Here is a 21849-nt window from a genome sequence, read left to right on the forward strand (position 1 = left end):
TCCTCATTACTACTATGCATAACTTAGATCTAATGAATCTTGACAAGAACAAAAACACTTGTTTCTTGTTTTAACTTAATAAACCATGGTTTAAACAAACAATATCAACTTGAATCCTGTCTTCTTAATTTTTATAAGAATGCAAAGTAGATCATACATAAAAATATTTGACAATGCTCTACTTTAATAAGTCATATGCATATATCAAGAATAGTCATTCTGTATAACTAGTTTTCCATTTTTTTGTGTTTTTCCTTAAGAAAAGTATGTGCTGCCCTTAAGATCGGAAAACTACATTTCCTCTTTACAAGGTTACATTCTTTCTCTCTCTCTCTCTCTCTCTCTCTCTTACACTGAATCCCATACCACAAAATCCATACAATAACAGTGAAAACAGACTTTTTTTTGCATAGAAGAGAAAGCACCACTGCTCCACCATCTCTGTATGCCTTTATATATTAACTCTGACATCAACATTGGAAAAAGGAGACACTGCCTAATCACCAATGATATGTGATTGCATTGTATTACACTGGTACTTGTTGATGCACTGAGCAGTCAAAAAATATCATTTTGCTATCAACCAACCAGTAATTGTCCACTTACACACATAAAAATGCACACATACACACAAACATGTAGCTACATCTACGTAGATATAGACTGAGAGATAGATGGATAGATAGACTGACAGACATATTACATATTATAAATCCATTTTCACTTATCCCAACTTAATTTTCATTTTGTTAATTTTCTTAATTTCAGCCATTTAGTGTTTGTCAGCAACTCCTGAAAATAAACTTGGATAATCATCAGTTGCCATTTGTATTTTCCCACAAGCATTAGTTTATTTTAGGACATCAAGTCATCATCATCTTCTTTCGGCTGTTCCCGTTAGGGGTCACCACAGTGGATCATCTGTTTCCATTTCTTCCTGTCCTCTGCATCATGCTCTTTCACACCAATTGCTTTCATGTTCTCTCTCACCACATCCATAAACCTTATCTTAGGCCTTCCTCTTTTCCTCTTACCTGGCAGCTCCATCCTTAGCATCCTTTTCCCAATATACCCAGCATCCCTCCTCAGCACATGTCCAAACCAATGCAATCTCGCCTCTCTTGATTTTTCTCCAAACTGTCCAAGCTGAGCTGACCCTCTAATATACTGATTCCTAATCCTGTCCATCCTTGTCACACCCAGTGCAAATCTTAACATCTTTAACTCTGCCACATCCAGCTCTGACTCCTGCCTTTTCGTCAATGCTACCGTCTCCAACCCATATAACATAGCTGGTCTCACTACCCTCTTGTAGACCTTCTCTTTCACTCTTACTGGTACCCGTCTGTCACAAATCACTCCTGACACTCTTCTCCACCCACTCCATCCTGCCTGTACTCTCTTCTTCACCTCTCTTCCACACTCACCATTACTCTGAACTGTTGATCCCAAGTATTTAAACTCATCCACCTTTACCACCTCTACTCCCTGCATCCTCACCATTCCTCTACCCTCCTTCTCATTTACATACATATATTCTATTTTAGCCCTGCTGACCTTCATTCCTCTCCTCTCTAAAGCATATCTCCACCTCTCCAGGGTCTCCTCAACCTGGTCCCAACTCTCACTACATATCACAATGTCATCTGCAAACATCATAGTCCATGGGGCCTCCTGTCTAATCTCATCTGTCAACCTGTCCATCACCACTGCAAATAAGAAAGGGCTCAGAGCTGATCCTTGATGTAATCCCACCTCCACCTTAAATGTATCTGTCACTCCCACCGCAGTCCTCACCAATGTCACACTACCCTTGTACATATCCTGTACAACTCTTACATACTTCTCTGCCACTCCCGACTTCCTCATACAATACCACAACTCCTCTCTAGGCACCCTGTCATATGCTTTCTCTAAGTCCACCAAGATGCAATGCAAAGTACTTTTTTCAAAAGAAAGTAGCTCTACAGAGTTCTAACACCTAAGATTCAGTCAGTATATAATGCCTTTCAAAACAAAACATTATTTGTAAGATAAAATATATATACCTACATGTATAAAACTAGTGAGTTGACATATTAGCGAAAACAGTAGGGAGTCACAACTTGTGCCTTGTGCTGCAGTTCTGGGAGTAAGTGTGTTAATAGTTAAATAAATAGCATTTATTGAACATCTTTGCAATAACTGTTGAGACACTTTATGAAGTAAAGGCATATTTCTTCCATAATGCTTAAGTTTCACTGTGAGTAGTAATTCCTGTGTGGATGCTTTTGAGACCCCCAAACAGCACAAACAGTCCGCACAGAAGGAGATGCAGAAATTCACTGAATGGGTTTATGCATAGTATAGAGGGTTATATAACATAACATAGTACCATTTTGCTACAATACTTGCTTGAGATGATGGACAAGAGATTGTGTTATGAAAGAAATGCAGTATGGTCACGGAATAAAAGATCTAGCCTATGTAGTGTCTGCTGAAGTTATTAAAATCCCATAGTTACAGTGTATTGCTAGCTTAAGCAATAAGAAATAACACTGGAACCTTTGTCATGATCTTTCTTGATACTTTTTTTCCTGAGTGTTACTGCGTGGCATCTTTCCTTAGTATAACCTTTATCTTTTGCGTAACCTCAGAAAAGTGGTTAATGGTTTCATGAAAGCGGATATACCAGTCTAGAGTTATAAAAAGGAAACTCAGGCTAATGATATTAGCTCTGCTCGGGCTCAGTCTGCTCCTCTACCTTGCATACAGTTACCACACTCCCCCAATACTCCTATGTTTACTCCTAACAAGCCACTCCCTACCACCTCCACGAACCAGTCAAAACATTTAACACTCCCTACCTTCCTCTACAACTTGATAAACTCCATAACAGCCCAAAGCCCATCACTGCACTCAATAAACCCCTCTATACCCACACATACAAATAAACACACAACACCTTAACCTACTCAATATTTTAACCAAAGTTAAATATAATCACATACTAAATCCTCCAAACTACTAAACAAAACATGATACTATTGCATATATCTACTCTCCTACTCCTCACAATAGCCACACAACTCACATCCTGTCATAATGAACTCAACCCCGCATGACATCACCAAACACATATAACTCCCTACCCATCTCATAAAAAGCTATCTCTATAACAAAGGCCCCAAACATCTTTAACACTGAAAACACCACTTTATTCACATTTATCATTCACCCCATCAATCACACTCATATACCTCCTTAAAATATGATAAGGCAATACAAAAATGCTTGAAAATGATACTTCAATTAACATCACAACTACTTAATATTAGATATGTATATCCCAACTCTGCGCCCCCCCCAGCACAACCAAACCAACTCAACGTTTTACCCATCACCAAACAGCCAATTTCACTAAACCTCTCCAAAAAAGCACTGATGTACTAATATTAAACATAAACCTTAGAAGCATTCTTAACAAGGTGCATGAACTGCGTGCTACCCTCTCAGTCTACACACTTGACATAGTCTTGATAACAGAAACATGTCTCAAAACAGAATTCAGTAGCAATCAAATATTATCCCCTGGCTATAATATACATAGACTAGATAGAAAAGGCAAAAAGAGGAGGTAGTGTAGCCATACTATTTAAAAACAACCTCACCCTTGAAATGATAGACATAGTTACCCCAGATTTTAAAAATGCAGAAATACTTCTAACAAAGCAACAGCTTAACTCCAAAAAAACACATAGACATAGAAGGTGGCTATATCCCACCAGGAAATAATATTCTTGCTCTGGAACACATCCTGCAATGGACATCCAATTCCCTCCCTCAGGAAACAATTATAATAGGAGACTTTAACATCGTTTGGCACACCTGTAACTCAGACACCCCCACAAAGCACATCAGTCTCTATGTCTTCTCCCAATTAATCCAAAAATCCACCAGAATAGACAAAACATTTAAAAAAGAGTCCATCCTAGACTGGATCCTTACAAACCAACCCAACCCTTTACTAATCTCCGGATGTCTTACAGACAGCCTTAGTGGCCACCTTCCTACCTTTCTACTTCAGCAACATGTAAACCTCTCAAAGACCCCCACCTACCACCAAATAAGAAGCCAAAAAGACTTCAATCTCCAGTAATCCATATCCTTACTCAGAGACTGCAGTTGGGCACCTCTCACACATCTCCCATTAGACAAAGCACCGGAATACTTCAACTCCAACTTCCTTAACATTTTAAATAAACTTGCTCCCTCTAGAACAATTAGGATAAAACCCAGCTACACCTCATGGCTAACAAAAGAGACAAGAGCTCTACTAGAAACAAGAGACAAAGCCTGGGATAATTGGCTTAATAACAAAACAGTAGCAATTTGATAGAACTATCTAGAACTAAGAAATTCTGCCAATAAACATAGCAAACAAGACAAAAAAGAACACTATACTAAGATCCAATTTAAACACCAATTTAATCCACAAAAGTTCTGGCCAGCAATTAAGAAAATCTTACAGCCAGGTCAAATCAGTACTCTTTCCCCCAACCACTGCCAACACTACAGGCAACATACCCACACAGTTTGACACATTTTTCACCAGATCTGTACTCATCCTAACAAATGCTAACTACCCCTCAATCCCTCACTCTCTCACCAGCACAAAATTACAACTTCCTTATTCAGCCTGTCTCTGCTGCCATCATAAAAAATACCTCAAAAAAACTCAATCCAAATACACTAGCTGTTGATAACCTACCCGCAGACTATATTGAACTTGCAGCAGAGGCCATTTCATATCCAGTCTCCATCCTCATAAACCACCCCATTTCAGACCAACAAATCCCAACAATCTGGAAAGTAGTAGACATCATCCTACTGCTTAAAGGCAGCAACTCTATTGAGCTTTCCAACTACAGGCCAGTTGCTATCCTTTCTCTTCTATAACAAATTCTGGAAAAATGTATTCATACCCAATTCCTACATTATCTACTAACTATTAATCTCCTACCCAACACTCAGCATGAATTCTGCCCCAACCATAGTACAACCAATGCCCTATTAACTTTCACTAACTAACATGAATTCTGCCCCAACCATAGTACAACCAGTGCCCTATTAACTTTCACTAACTAACATGAATTCTGCCCCAACCATAGTACAGCCACTGCCCTACTAACTTTCACTAACTAACATGAATTCTGCCACAACCATAGTACAACCACTGCCCTATTAACTTTCACTAACTATATCAGCCATCTTAGAACTGAGAGAAATCTAGTCTCATCTATCTTTTTGGCCCTCTCTAAAGCATTTGACATGGTCTGTCATTCCAAACTCTTAAATACACTATCAGAGTTAAGGACTAGTCATTTCGTACTTGCCTGGTTCCAGAACTATCTGAGTGGAAGACAACAAGTGGTAAAGTGGGGAAATACCCTCTCTTCTCTGTTATCAGATCCATTCATGGCCCAGTTCTCTTCACACTATTTACTACCAACCTACATACTGCCATCTAACAAGCACACTAATACATTACACAAATGATTCAGCTTTAATTTGTGTTGTCCCAACACTTCATGAACTCCAACAAATAACATGAGTCCTTCTCCAAAGCAGACATAACAGCTAACTAATGCACAACTAATACTCAGTCCAAACAAAACTAAACTCATCCAGTTTCACGCAATAAGGTCCCTAGACCCCCCTCCTCTACTCAAAAGTACCTCATCAAACAATACCATCATTGATCCAGGTTCTCACACCAAACTCTGGGACTTATTATAGATCAAAACATAAACTTTGACATCCACATATCTAAAACAATTAAAAAAGTGCACAAAAATTGGAAGTCTGTATAGGAGTAAACTTTTCCTTACAAGTAAAACAAAGGTCTGCATTGCCAGAACACACCTACTCTCAACACTCCTATATGAATCTTCCATTCTTACTAACCTCAGAAAAGCTGACATAAATAAACTAGATAGCTGCTATAATAAAAATAGCAAAATTCATTACAGATCCCAACTACAGATCCCATCACTGCCATTCTCTTAAAAAAGTCTCTTGGATAGAATTTCCCAACCTTCTGACTCATAACCAACTTCCATGGCCCAGCAAATACTCAAACAATCTGAAAAAGCCCCCACTCCCAAAGCCTACTTACACACTATTTCAATAACTGGGCTATATGCTCCAGTAAGAAAGCCCTGTTAAACATTAGCAAAAGTAGAAATTCCGCTGGTAACTCCCTATACTCTAGTAGCGTAGCCAAGATCTGAAACTCCCTACCTCTGGACATTAAATCCACCTCCAGCACAACTAAATTCAAAAGATATTAAAAACTCCTCTAACATCCACATGGATCTGCTCATGTAATAATCTTAGATAGCATCTCTTACTTTTATAGCACCTCTAACTACACTTCAAACCACTCTTTACAAATCCTGTAACCTCTTTTCCCCTTATCTTTTTCTCTCACTTCAAATGTTCTTGCAATCTGTGTTTAATCAGATTATGTGATTAATGTACTGTAGAAGCTTAAGCAACTCTAATGCATCTCACTACATGCAGAACTGTTATATAAATATTTTTTGTCTCTGTTGTATATAAACTTCTATGTTTACCTGCTAATCTGTAAGCAGACACAAATTACCTGTTTTATTATAATTATTTTGATCTGTGTTTTTTTAGATTTACATTCAATTGTAATTGTACTATGTATTTGTGTAGAGCTTTTCTCCTTGGGCCTTTGACTTTTTTGTCCAGTCAGACTTTCCCGGTCAACAAATGTAAACTAAATAATTAAATAAATCATAAGAACCTTTCAATAGTAGAGCATACAGATAGACAGAAATAGCTTGAGACTAGTGTGTGTGTGTGTGTGTGTGTGTGTGTGTGTGTGTGTGTGTGTGTGTGTGTGTGTGTGTGTGGCAGGATATACCAAATTTGTTTTACACTATCTTTAATCTGACACTCAAGAATAGACCATTTTATGGTCTTCATAGATTAGTTCTAGGTGGACAAGTGCTATGGAGTTTGTTAAATCGACCTAAATATTCTGCATTCTAGATTATTGTGAGATAGTGTTGCTTCTCTGCCTGAGTAGTCATTTATCTATTTATTATTTGTTCATTTGTTTTATTAACCAAAATAGTTCACATGGGGTTAAGCCTGTTTCAGTGGAGGCTTAGGTTCTAACAGTTTTAAATACGTAAATGTGAGTATAGTCACACAGAGTACAGCAGACTTCATTTTGTTATGTGTACAATCAATAATGTGCATCAGTTGTTGTTAAGATAGCTGGTCTGAGACTATATTCATTTAACAAGCTATCAACATATACACTGCATACTAGATTCCGTCCCATTTCTTTTTCACAAGTTTGTGGATCAGTATTTTGAGACAGGAATGTAACATGCATATGATGTTTGCAAATGTTTGCAACAGCACTACTATTTGGTGAGATTTTACAAGATTTTACATGAGGATTGAAGAGAATTGGACCTCAGACATGTGAAAGGTGGAGGCACCATCTGCACGTGCTATTAGACTGATTTGCTGCTAACTTTTCTCTCTACAGCATGTTCTCCTTAGCCTGGATATTTTTAGTTCATTTAGTATATGGAAATATGGCAACACAATGCTGCAGACAAAAGTCTGCTAATTAAGTTTTGTTTGGTTAGCAGCTGATTGTTCAGCTTCGTTGCACTTGTTAGCTGTAATAATATTGAGATTTCTACTTCTTTAGTATGTAAAGTCTGCATTACTGCATTTATGTCATAATTTCAAAGGAGGCAAATGTTCATTGTGTTCCTGATTATGTATTAAAGGTTTATTTATGCATTTTCCTGAAATAGCTATGAAATTCTTGTAGAATTTTAATTGGATCACTGCATCCTTTTTGGTTTACTTAAATCAGGATAGTGTATTTTACTTGATTGATTTGAAATTTCAGTGACTGCAAGTTTTATTTGGTATTTAATGTTTTTCTGGAGGTTTTCTTCCCTGGTCTACACTGAAAATGGGCTCCTACCCGGTCAGACTTTTTTGGTAATCAAATGTCAATAAATAAATTATTGTCAAAAAGTAAATCTGAAATTTGTGACAAAATGTTGTTGCATTATCTTTGTAATGATCAATGTAGTGCATTTTTTTATTTATTGTTACATTTTGTCTATGGACTAATGTTTTTTTAGCTGTAGAAATTGAATGCTAGCACATTTTGTCTGTGATAAGGTCGAGTCTTCCATTGTTGTTTTAATTTTATTAAGAATTTAAAGCCTTTGTTGAGTTCCTTACTCTAAAGGTCTTTCGTGGTTGCCCTCAGTATAGAGGGGATTTCACTCTTATATTTAATACTACAGGGACTTTCTTTCTGTATGCCTTGAAAATCTTTGTGCTTTGTTTGTACTACAATTAACATTTAAGATTCAAAGTAATGGTGACCCCGTTATATCACCATTCTGTAAGTTTAGATTATTAAATACCACATAGTTGTTTGTTAACACAAGCTCAAGAAGGGTTACTATTAAGTTTATTTCTCTATGTTTGATGCCTTTAAGTACCAAGAATTCATTTACCCATTTTAACCCTAGGTTAAATATGTATAGATCTTTTATATCTACTGCTAAAAAATATATAGTCTTTTTCTTCTTGAGCTTGTGTTAACAAACAACTATATGGTATTTAATAACCAATTCTTCCCACAGAAAACAGGGGTTGTCATGGGCTTCCCCTGTGGGGGAAGCTTTGCGAATTGTGTCATAGCATATTGGGAAAGGGAGTTTCTTTTTCATAACACCACTTTCAAGGAAAATGCCATTTGGTACACTTGTTACCAAGATGATATGTTCTCTATTTGAAAGGGGGCACAAGACACAGTGGAGGTTTTCCTTAATGACATTACAGGATTAACCAATTTTTTACAATTCACTCATCAATTTGAGATGGACTCCATGGATTTTTTGGATGTTCAGCTATCTAAAAATAGACTTAATAGGAGGTATAGGACAACAATTTATAGAAAGCCCACCTACTCTAATGCCTTCTTACATTTCAGTAGCAGCCACCCATACCATCAGAAGAGAGCAGTAATAAAGGGACAGTTGGTCAGAGCTGCTAGAATGGTATCATCTGAAATAGATTTTTTCTCAGAATGCAAGAATCTTAAACATATCTTCATTAAAAGAGACTATCCAGTGTGCAGCTATATGAACAATTAAGTAATGAAGTTTGTAGAAAGAGGAATAGTGGGCATTTCAAATCTATCCTTTGGAAGGGTAATTTATATAGATGCCGAACTGAGTTCAACTATTCAAAATAGCCCTCTCAGTAATTCAGTCATAAACTATGACCCTAAACTTAGTTTCCTTACCACTTTTTCTATGGATGCAAGTGACTTTAAAAATATCATTATCAAAAACTGGGCACTTATAGCAAAGGATATTGATATACGTAAAAAGTTAGGAGAAATACCCCCATATACTCTATAGAAGGGGCCTCAACCTTAACAGTCTTCTAGAGAGTAATTCTCTAAGACCCTAGGTAAATTGGGGTATGAAACAATGGGGTCTATATCATTTGAACGAAAGTTCAAAATGTCGTTTGCTGTAAACAGCGAAAATGCTGATAATTGATATCTGTTTTATGAGATTGCGGTACAGTGAAGATCGGGATATTTGCCCTTTCCTCAATGTAGTGCGATCTCAGAGTTGGTATATATAATTAGTGGGGGGTGTGGGGGGGGGGCTCAGCCCCCCACAATAAAGGATTAGATTATCGGCATTTTCACTGTTTACATTGATTGACATTTTGAACTTTCATTCAAATGATATAGACCCAAAAAAATGTGGTATGTGCCATCAATGCCAGTTTATTAAGGTAGGAAGTAGTTTTCACATACGTAATAAGACCTACCCCATAAAAGGAAAATTTATCTGTGAAACAATAGGTGTGGTATATCTGGCTTCATGTCAGCACTGTCAAGGATTCTATAAAGGAAAAACAGAATGGATGTTCAAACAAAGGATCTAGGAACATCAGTATCATATAAGCAAAAAAACTAGTACCAATGCATTAGCCAAGCACATAATGGCAAATACTTTATATAAGTTTCAGTTCGCAGTCATAGATCAAATAAGAAGAACTATTAGGGGAGGTCCTTGGGAACTTAGGTTAGAGGAATGTGAATTAATTTGGCAAATGAAAACTAATGCCTACATTCCACCAGAAATCAATGAATATTATTCCATTAAGTGCATTTTAAAGTTAAAATCTTTAGAAAGGTAAAAATATTTTGAACTGACAATTAATATATACATTCTACATTTTATAATATGTGACATATTATTTGCACTTTATCGACACCAAGAAGCAATAAGAAGCAAGTTTTAACATTTAAATTTTTTATTTCTATATAAGATATGTATGGTGTTGTATTTATTTACTGTGCCTTTAAGAATGTAATTAGAAATGTTTTAATTAAGTGTTTGAATTTTTAACAGCCTATAAGAAGCCTGTTAACTTGGGTACTTGTTGTCTGAAGAAATTCATTTTACTGTGTGGATGAACGAAAACGCTAACAAATAAACAGTCTGGGTGATTTTACAGTCCACTGCCTTTTTTGTTTCAAAGTTGAACATGTTTTTCCTTGACGTTTTACACTTTCCTTAAGTATCAGGCTCACAGTTCTAAGCATTTGATGTTGCTGTTTCCGACATTTCAAGTTTGGTAAGTAAACAATTGCACAAGTATGTTGTGACATTTTAAAGGTAAACCATATATATATATATAGACAAATATAGATAGATAGATAGATAGATAGATAGATAGATAGATAGAAAGATAGATGGATAGAAAGATAGATAGATTTACCAGTGGTATACCACGGGGCTCAGTATTGGGCCCTTTCCTTAGGAAATCTATTTTTCAGACATTCAGACCAACACTGTTGGCCAGTGATTATCTATGTTTACATATTTTTGTAAACTTGTAATTTTTATTTGTTCGTCCACTGCCTTACGATAGCTCCGTCATAGGTTAAACCATGTTAACAGTTGGTGCAAGAACACGGGCCTTAAATTAAATGTGGAAAATGCAGTCTATTTAATTTTGGTAAAGAAAAAAATTTCCATGCCATACAGGTGATCCCCATATCTAATCAGACACTGTTGAAAAGTTTCCAGGCTCTCTCACTGATAAGCATATCTTTTGAGTATTAAGATTGTACAGTAGTTTGGAAAACCTTCTGTCTGACTCATCTAATTTCCAAAAGCATTTCATTTAATCCCCAAAAGACTTAGTTCCCCTTTATTCACATCTTATTAGACCAATTATTGAATATAACACCCCTTTTGGTATATATTTGCCCAAACATATTATTCAGTTTAAAATATCTCAAAGGTTCCTTACTGAAAAGATTAATGTACAAAAAATCTTAGCTATCAGGAAAGACTGGCAGCCCTCTCTCTGCACTCATTTTTTATAGATTATTTTGTGGGATCTATGTCTAGCATTTTAAGTCATGAAGGATCTAGCCCTCTTTAACTTTCTATTTCTTCACAGAATTAATGTTTCCTGAAATATACCATTAAAGGAATAAAACCTTCATTAACAGATAAATAAGACATTTTGGTGTAATGACTTCATAGCCCAGTATATCCCTATCTTTGGAGCAAATTTCCACTATATATCATGCAAAGTATCACACTCGCCAGCTTCAAGATAAATTTAGTTGATTGAACGAGCTGACTCATATTCTCCCAGGTCTGGTTTGCATTTGCTGTCTTTGAGACTGGAAGGAACATTTGAATTTGGATTATTGGCTAGGCATGTAATGGTATTCATACTAATTGCCAAGTGCTGACCAGTGAACCTTTTCACAGACTTAAAAGTGCATTCCTGGTCAAACATCCTTGCAATCCTCAGATATAGGCACAGTTAAGTTCTTAGTCCTTCTTGAATGCATTCACAGCTCTTCCAATGACTCCCCTGGTGAATCCACAACTTCTGATGAGGGACTATCAAAAGACTCCACTCTTGTTCTTAAAATCCTTCATTGTGAATGACAAATGTCCCTAACATTATGGGCTTCTATCCCTTCTTTAACAATTTTTCTCCCTGTGAATAACATTAAATTATACTATTGCATGATTTTGCCAGGTTTTACTACTGTAATATGTTGTTTACAGATACCACCTTCACCTTTTAACATAATATGTGGTATGTATCCTTCCATCCATATGCAGCACATCAAAAGAGCATTTCTATCATATCAAATAGTAACTATGCAGCAGTAACCCACTCCCAGCAGACAACCCCTGGTTCTGTGCAGAATTAGATTACCTGTAGGACTGGGACAATGCACCTGCATTCTTGAGGCTGTTGCCAATCCTATGTCTGACAGTAAAATGAAAGGTATGCAGGGACAAAGGCCACATTCACAATTTGGTCTTTACATCTTGTTGTTGTTTGTACACATCCTGCAGGGGTGCATGTTCAGTCACTAATGTAAAACTATGTCCAAACACGTAACACTGCAAAGGCATTAGTGGTCACTTAATAGAGAGTCAGTCCCACTCTGGGTCAGAGTATCTTCTCTAGGTTCCTGATTTTATAACAGACTGGATGTTCCTCACTACATACTTCCTGACAATGTGAGTGAAGGGGCAACCTCCCATGGTGCAAGGTGTTAGGTGTACCGGCATTTCACCCTTGTGATCAAACCACACCAGCTGTGGGCAAATCTTGTTATACCCTTGCATGATTGTGGATTATTGCTCAATTGCATTTTCTTTCTGTCATTATCCTGGAGGTAGTACTGTTGGAGGAGTCTTGCCTGACACACACACACACACACATGATTTTCATTTGATAAAACATTGCAAAGAGAATTAAAGCCATGAAACATCCAGGATTACCGATGAAAACAATATCATTAAGAGATGATGTTCCCATACTAAGTCTATATAAGACCTATATCCATCCTGTCTTAGAATACAAAAATGAATTCTGCACATATACTGTAAATCAACTGAAAAAGTGACCAGATGTTAAATGGAAATATACCAAGAGATTGTCCTCTGTTTGAAGGTTAATATATATGGAAAGATGCCAGTATCTTAAATTACTTATTTTATAATACATATATTATAGAAATCAATAATAGAAAATAAAGCAGATGCCATAAAACCTTAAAATCTTTCAAAATACTTTGCTCCACAAGAACTAGAATTCAAATTTCTTTGTTCCCACTCAACACAACCAGATTGAGGGGATGGTTTTCAATACATACCATCCCAATTGTGTGGAATAAACTGCCTTATGATATCCAGTGTTTTACTTCTTTATCTTTTTTATTTACAGAAATCATGAAAATTGCATTGGGAATTTAGCATTTGAACCGACATTAAAGGAGTCGTTCATTAATTGCCTTAGGGCCTGAACTGCGGAAGACAGAACTTACAATCTCATGAACTTGTAACATTATAAACTTTTCACTGAAGCATGTGTTCAGACTGTTGAAGGCCCAGTTTCACTGCCTAGATTCCTCTGGTGGCATGCTGCAGTATGCCGTGGAGGCCTGCCACAAGATATCTGCTCTCTGTGCAATGATGTACAGCTTGGTATTACATTAACAATTAAAGAAAGGATCATCACTGGAAGACAAGTCTGACCACAGGCAGTGTTGGAGGAAGTGCTGAGGAGACATAAAGGGAACCAGCAGTAGAAGAAAATTATTCTAGGCACAGGAGGGCACAATACACTGTGGCCCTGGGAAAGAGAAGGCAGCTGGTCTATAACTTTGGCCAGAATAGATACAACAAAGATAAAACCTAAAGTTTGCTGTGCTGTACCCAGATTATGTAATGCAGTATATTGACTTGTCTGCTTCAGATATTACCAACCTGCTTAACAAAGCAGTAAAAGCAAGACGTAGTTGTTATAATTTGCATAGGTAGGGAGGGGCACAATTAATGCAATCAGAAATGTCACATTTGTAGAAGAGGGAGGCAAGTATGTCAAAGGGAATGAGTGACAAGACTGGGTCTTTGTTAGGAACATGATATTCTGTGGATGAAGGAAGAAGTAGTGTCTGATAGGGTATGTGTCCAGATATAGTGGTTACATACTCAATATCCAGTGGACAGATTTCCTGCAGAAGTTAGCAGACTGCATGTATGTGGTTGCAACTGGTGCTGTGGGACCTCAGGTGGAAATAACACAGGCCATGAATGTTCCTAGCCACATAAGTCACCCTCTCATGAATCAATGGCATCAGCAGCTATAGCCAAGAAGGATTGAGGTGAACTGTTGCAGAATATATATATATATATATATATATATATATATATATATATATATATATATATATATATAGATAGATAGATATAATTCTGCAGTATTGAACCCCCCCAAAAAACTAAAATATGAAAACTTTTTATTTCACATTTTTGCAGAGGCTGCACCCCCCCCCCCCACACACACACACTCCCTGCTACTTATACATACCAATTCTAAGATTGCACTACAGTGAACAGAACATTAAAGTTTTCGTTCCGCACTGTATGACAATCTCCATTCACAGGGTTCGATATTGCAGAATTTCGATCCTCTGGTCCTTGATTATCAGAAATTTGATTTTGATCCTTTGAACGGAACCTATATATATATATATATATATATATATATATATATATATATATATGTGACTCCTGGTCTATATATAACTTAGAATCTCTGCCACTTTTGTTCAACATTAGCTTGGGTCCCCAATGACATCTCACATTAGTTTTATGATATTCATGCAGATATGCAAGTGTGGTTGATATTCCCAAGAGCTGCTATAAACAATCAGTTAAACAGGACTTAGTGGGGATTTTCACACAAACAAAATAGCATAAAGATTAAGGAAAACTAGTGAGACAATCATGAAGCTTAGGAGGAAAACTTCAAAGAAAATGTTCAAAGTATGAAAAAGTTTTAATGTTAATGCACATTACTGCAAAAGTGGGATTTCTGGGTAGGGTGTTTAAAATCTGATCTATTTATTTGATTTTCCCTATAGAAACTACATAAAGAAACATATCACATACGTCTTTCATGTTGGGGACTCATGAAAGCCATTAAACTTATGAAAGTTCTAGAACTCGTCAGATACAATGTTATTTTTGTCATGGTGGTATAGGTCACTTTAGTGCAAACAACCCACAACGATGTTATAGTTGGGATGACAAAAAGAGGTAATCACTGTATTAATTTCTAGGAATGATCAATTATAGACTTACTTTTCTTACCAAAGGACAAGGTTTCATCTGCCTAACCCAGTGAATAATGTGTGTGTGTGTGTGTGTGTGTGTGTGTGTGTGTGTGTGTGTGTGTGTGTGTGTGTGTGTGTGTGTGTGTGTGTGCGCGCGCGCGCGTACAAGCACGTGTCTGTGCGTGTGTGCGTGCATGTGTGTGCTGAAAGTTTAGAGTGTAAACATTTCTGTGTTAAAACTTTTAAAGCATTACAGAGGCCTAATATAATTAAAGATTGTGGTAATTGCATTAGCTGCATTTAAGAAATAGACATAGATCATCTAAATACATTTCTACAAGTCATAATATCTAATAGTTTAAGAATATTTGATTTTTTTATTAAAGTAGTAATCACTCTTCTTTCTTCCCAAAAAGATAATCGACTTTTTGCCTACAGAACGACAGCTGCAGAATGGTCAAAGGAACGATGTCTGTGAAACTGTATATATCCTTACGCCGAATGTATTTTAAAATCTGCACACGAGCTGAAGAAAGATATCATCACTTAAACATACTGCATGATTTAAGAACAATTTTTCAGTAAATAAGTCAGCATACAACAAAAAGATGATGTACAGTTTCTCTAAATATAGTTTACATAATAGAGAATTACCAACAATACATTGATAACATAGAAAATGAAGTAAAATATCACTTTATTCATTTGTTACCTGAGTATGTTGTTTCTTATGAATAACAATTTATTTCTGATCTTATTTTTCTGAAGAGTATTTTAAAGTTGCTTACTGAATTCATCTTTAATTCTGTTCAAGTAATTTACAAACATAATACCTACAAATAGCAGCTTTCTCAGTGTTGCTAGACATTAAACTGTGATTCAGCAAAACTGTTCATCTATATATGCAAAGCATCCTGCATCATTTGATCCATGGTAACATACCCCAAGTATTATTTGCAAACATGTATAACAACAGTAACCTGAAACAAAAGAGTTTCACTTTCTTAATGCTTTAAGCAGGAATGCTTTAATTTGTTACCATGGTGATATGTTAACCATTCTTTCTGCATAAAGATGAAGTCAAGACCTATATTTGTGATCTGCCACAAAGAAGCAGATGTTGTCAGCCTATTCATAAAACATGCATTTAGCATTTTGCAATACATTACACTAGACTGCATAAATGCATTGCATTACCAACCGAGACTACTTTAAAGGATTTCAACTCAGTGTGGCTTAAATCAATGATAATAGAGAAAGAAGTAAGTGAACTAATAATTTTGGCTTTTGCACATCTTAGTTGATTGTAGGGTTGCCACGGTGGTGCAGTGGTTAGCATTGTCACCTCACAGCAAGAGGTTCTCCAGTTCGATCCTCGGCTGGGGTGCCTTCTGTGCGGAGTCTGCATGTCCTCCCTGTGGTCACGTGGGATTCCTCCGGGTGCTCCGGTTTCCTCCCACATCCCAAAGACATGCAGTAGGTGGATTGGACACTCTAAAATTGGCCCTAGGTGTGAGTGCGTGTGTGTGTGTGCCTTCTGTGTAAGGTTGGGCGCCAGGCTGGCAACTCAACACTGTAAAACTCCACTGCCAATCATGAGCAGACAGGTGATCTGCTGCGGCGACCCCTAACTGGGAAAAAGACAAAAGAAGAAGAAGAAATTAATTATTTGATTAATATAATCACCAGTCTAAGTACTACATAATATGTAGCATTTTACTGTCATATTAAAATTAATAAGGTCAAAAAAGAATGTTGCTGTCATGACATAATTACAAATTTATTATATCATAAACTGTAAATACATTAGCTGTAAATATACATTGGCATTTGAAGTATTGTTTTCCTCACAGCATAGAAAGAAATCCCTATTGAATGTTCTAGTAGCTTGACATCCTAGGGTCTCTCATTGCCAGGCTATGGGTTAATCTACGTATCCTACTAAACTCAATGGATTTGTTTGTTCAATTCTCTGAACAAATTGTATAGTGTCTGTTTCATACATCCATATGTTCCTTATTGCTTTGAACTGCCACATATCTCTTGTTGTTTATTCTATGCATTTAGTACCCTGTAACTGATTGCTGTACTTTAGGAACAAAAATGAAATTGCCGGGTAAAGCACTCTGTAATAATAGCAGTCAAAATAAGAACATAAAAACAAGAGTGCACCAATGGCTGTGATGATTCGAAGATATCACAGAAACACGAACAGCTACAGCTGGTTGACCATTTATTGTAAAACACAAAAACAGGATCCAAAAGTAAGCGCTTTCACGTCCAAGAATGACGCTTCATCAGGCTTCATAAATCACTAAGAAAATGCGCTCTTGATATACAACTTAAATCATGTGTTAATTGCAAATAATTAAAACGCTCAATTTTCAATAAAACTCAATTTAACTCATACATTGCTGAAACACTTGAAAATACAACTTGTAAAACATACGTATTTCTTTAAAAACTGACTTATATAAAATCTGTATCAAAAATATATATACATATATCCTATAATATAATGTAGAAAAACTAATGTTTTAACGGTCGTCCTGCCAAACATGGTTTTAATGTGATTTTCTCATTTAATCCATGAATGTGTGCTTGCAACCTCACCACCCATCTATTTTCTAGTTCCTCTAACTTGTTTTTATAATTACCTAACCTATGTGTCCTTTGTAATTTCTCCAAAACTTTAAATTTAAAAACATGTCTAAGTCCATTGTCAAGAACATGTTTAGCTAGAGCATTATTAGTGTTTTCCTTATGTATAGCATATATATGCTCTCTGATTCGTTCTCTCAGTGTCCTATTGGTTTTACCTATATAGAACTTATAACATTCTTGGCACTGAGCTAAATAGACTACATCTGTAGTCCTACAATCTGCATGTCCTTGGAACCTATATATATGCTTGGTAATCGGGTGTTCAAAAGTTTGGTGAACATCTATAAATTGGCATTGGTTGCAAGAACGACAAGGAAATGTGCCTATTCTATTAGAGATATAGGAATCTTTCCTAATGTTATCATAGCATAAAATCCTTTTAAGAGATTTCATATTCTTATAGGCTATGCTAGGTTGGTCAGTTATTAGCTCTCTAATATTATCATCATGTGTAAGTAGTCTCCAATTGTTGCTAATAATACGCTTAATATGACTATTTCTATTGGTATAGGAGATAGTAAGCCTAGTTTTGGCTGGTTGCTTTGAACCTGTCCCAGTTGACAAAGGTTCTTTATTGACCCTATGAAAAAATGGAATTCCCTTGTCAGTTCTATGCCTATCACTTTTCAGCATGGCTCCCTGTACCTCTTTAGTCTTATAACCTCTGGACGTAAAGTTATTAGCCAACTTGGCCACATGTTGCCCATAGACATCATCCTGTGTAGTTAACCTAGATAGTCTCATAGCTTGATTTTCAACAACATTAGAATACACATGACGGGGATGCATGCTGGTTCGATGTAATAAATTGTTCCTCCAACATGTCTTTCTAAACAATTCTGTATTAATACCCATACTTGTCTTTGTTAACTTCACATCAAGAAATTCAATCAATTCTCTAGAATAAGTACTCTCAAACTCTAAGAAACTTGTTGTACCATTGATGTATTGGACAAATTGTTGTAACTGCTGTTCTGTTCCCCTCCACACAAGGAAAACATCGTCCACAAAACGACTATAGTATTTAAGATGTTCCGAGTAGTCTGAGTTCCCCAAAACATATGCTCCCTCCCAATATGCCAATACCATGTTGGCATAAGAGTTTGCACATGGGGTCCCCATTGCTACCCCCTTCCTTTGTAAATAATATGTCCTATCATACAACATTACATTATTCTCAAGAATAATTTCTAATAATAATGTCCATCTAATAATCAAATTATTACTTATATTATTCTCAAGTAAAAATAATCTTATATACTCAATGCCTATTGTGTTGGGTATGGATGTAAACAACGATTTAACATCTAGTGTCACAAAAAAGTCATTCTCGTCGATGTTCTCTAATTTATTAAAATTGGCCAAACTCTCCAAAAAAATGTTCTGTATCCTTTAATATATATTTAGATCTATTAACTATGGGTCTAAACATTTTATCTAAATATATCGATAATGGCTCTGTCATCCATCCCTTGCTCGAGACAATAGGTCTCAGTGGGGGGTCAAATAAATTCTTGTGTACTTTAGGAAGTCCCCTAAAGGTAGGAACCAATGGACTTTCCACTATAAAATATTTGTACAACTCAGAATTTATAACATTGCTCAATAATAAGTCATATAAATGCCCATGTACATTCTTAATTAACATGTTTAGAGAACTGCCATTCAGCATTTGATAAGTCTCATGGTCTGACAACATTTGTTCCATTTTATCATTGTACATCTCCTTATCCAATACAACAATTGCTCCTCCTTTATCTGCCTGTCTAATAATAATGTCCATGTTATTCTGTAAACTTGTAATAGCATCCCTCTCATCTTTGGTAGTGTTATAAAAATCTGGTTTCACATGACCATTGTTGTAAAGTTTATATAAGTCACTTTCACAAGCTCGTTCAAACGCGTCCAACAAAGGATTATGTGGAGGCATGAACGTAGATGGCTTATTAAATTGTTTAAAATCACTGCTGTCACGCTTGCCATCATCACCAAACAGTAGCTTTAAACCAATACTTCTTGTAAACAGTTTGATGTCCATAATTATATCCACTACATCTATAAAACATGAAGGGATAAAGCTCAATCCCTTGTTTAAAATAGACATTTCATGCTTAGTAAGCACATACCTGGAGATATTGAGAACTAAGTTCTCTGTATCGGTTTCAATGCTTTTCTCTGTTGTAGGTATGTCTCCTCGGTACTCTTTCTTTACCCCTGCCTGTTGTTTAATGACCAAGTCCTGTTCTCGAAGGACTGTATGGGTAACGGAAGAATCGGAAAACCCTCTGTCTCCAAAAAAACTTCTTCCGTGTCTGTATTTAAAAATGAGTCAATGCTGGGCTGCTTTTTGCGGACATCCTTATTGATGGTGGTTTCCAAAGAACGAGACACATCACGTAAAGGTGGACCTGCCTCTCGTTCCGAATGAATCATGGCTTCCACTGTAACTTGCCGTTTGGCGTTGTAATTAGGCTGCATTGCATGCACAACAATCTTTGAATCCCTTGCTTCTTGGTTGGGAAGCCCTGCCTTCAGAACTTCGGCTGATGTCATAGTGGGCGTGTTGGACTGTGTTCCTGCTACCCCGTTTGAATGTTTGCGAAAAGGCATAGTACGATTAACTTCATTTCGAGGGTATTTAGGATTCTTGTCCCTCGGCCAAGAAAACACTTGACCCTTTTGGAAGTCTAAAAAGTCCCTTTCCAACTTCCTTTTTTTATCTTGTAGTGATTTGTTGTCAAGTGTAGACAGCATCATTCTTAAATCATTATTCAAAATCTCAAGTTCTTTAACATTGAGTATCTTAACCAATTCCATTTCCAGATTCCCAATCTCAATTTTAAGTGCTTTCTCTAATTGTTCATACTGCTCATTGATTGCTGTACTTTTTCACATTTTTCTAGAGCCATCTCTTATCTGTCTCTAGAGTTTGTCTTCTAGTTCACTTTCATCACTTTATAGATATTATTGCCTTGCACTCTACTGATTTCATTGAGGTGCATAAAACTTTTCACCTCTGCTGTAAATCTTCATATTACACTATTTTAGTATTTTTATATGCATTAGCTAAAGAATTACATACAACTTGTCAGCTTTTTCTGCATTCCTCATGACTTACTTTGCCCTTTATATGTCTTTATTGGGATGGGTTTCCGGAACTGCATAACAGAAGAGGAAGGCTATCAGAAGTGCCTGCAGAGGTAAGATACAAAGTCATATTTTAAGTTCTTGTTTTAATAAGCATGGGGCAGTAACATTGATGTTTCCTACCCCTGAAAACATTCCCTAAGAAGCATCTCCATTTGACACCCATTAAAGAGTTTTCATGTCATCGGTGCATAATAACCTGCCCAAACACAACTTCTTACCAATCAAAGTACTACAGCTATTATACTATCTGAAAAGATTAAACATTTGTCAGAATCGCATAGAACAACAATCATCAGCTGTAACCCTACTTGACGTTGTGTAAATGTATGTGCTAATTTGTGCAACTGAAATCTTGATGTTGAAGCCTAGTGTACAGTAAGGGAAAAACATGTAGAATCACTGTTTATCTATGGCACAGCACAGTGACTACTGTGTTTTCATCCTTATGTGCTTATATGTTTGACTGCCAATATTTGTCTGTGCATTAAAACTCCTTGAAAGACTAAGCCTCAATCATTTTAAACAAAGAATACAGTTTATTTAATTGTGTTGCAAACAGTATACAGGCAACATATCAAAGCACTGTTTTTATGGTTTGCATTCAATTCAGTTTTCAACAACTTTGGTCTAACTTTTTCTCATGTTTCTACAACAAATCTGTAAAATGTTAAATGATTGGATCATATTTTAAGGTTTTACAATGTTTTTTTCTGCATTAAATGTATAACTCCTGTAGCTTTCTAATATTAGTGAAACCCCGCAGTATCCTGGAGAACACTGCTGCC

At 36.3% G+C, this 21849-nt stretch overlaps 1 protein-coding gene across 1 annotated transcript in view; it reads left to right on the plus strand.

Moving 5' to 3' along the window:
* The window catches only part of IL20RB (interleukin 20 receptor subunit beta), a 545181-nt gene extending 528659 nt beyond the window's left edge, over positions 1-16522 (plus strand). The window contains exon 7 of the mRNA XM_044070107.1: positions 15667-16522. Within this exon, the coding sequence (XP_043926042.1) occupies positions 15667-15762 (96 nt within the window). The 3' untranslated portion in view covers positions 15763-16522. The remainder of the gene's footprint in view (positions 1-15666) is intronic.
* Positions 16523-21849: the final 5327 nt, after the last annotated feature.

This window comes from Protopterus annectens, chromosome 4.part1 (genome assembly GCF_019279795.1).
Source record: "Protopterus annectens isolate FY-2018-M chromosome 4.part1, PAN1.0, whole genome shotgun sequence".
In the NCBI taxonomy this organism is placed as follows: domain Eukaryota; kingdom Metazoa; phylum Chordata; order Ceratodontiformes; family Protopteridae; genus Protopterus; species Protopterus annectens.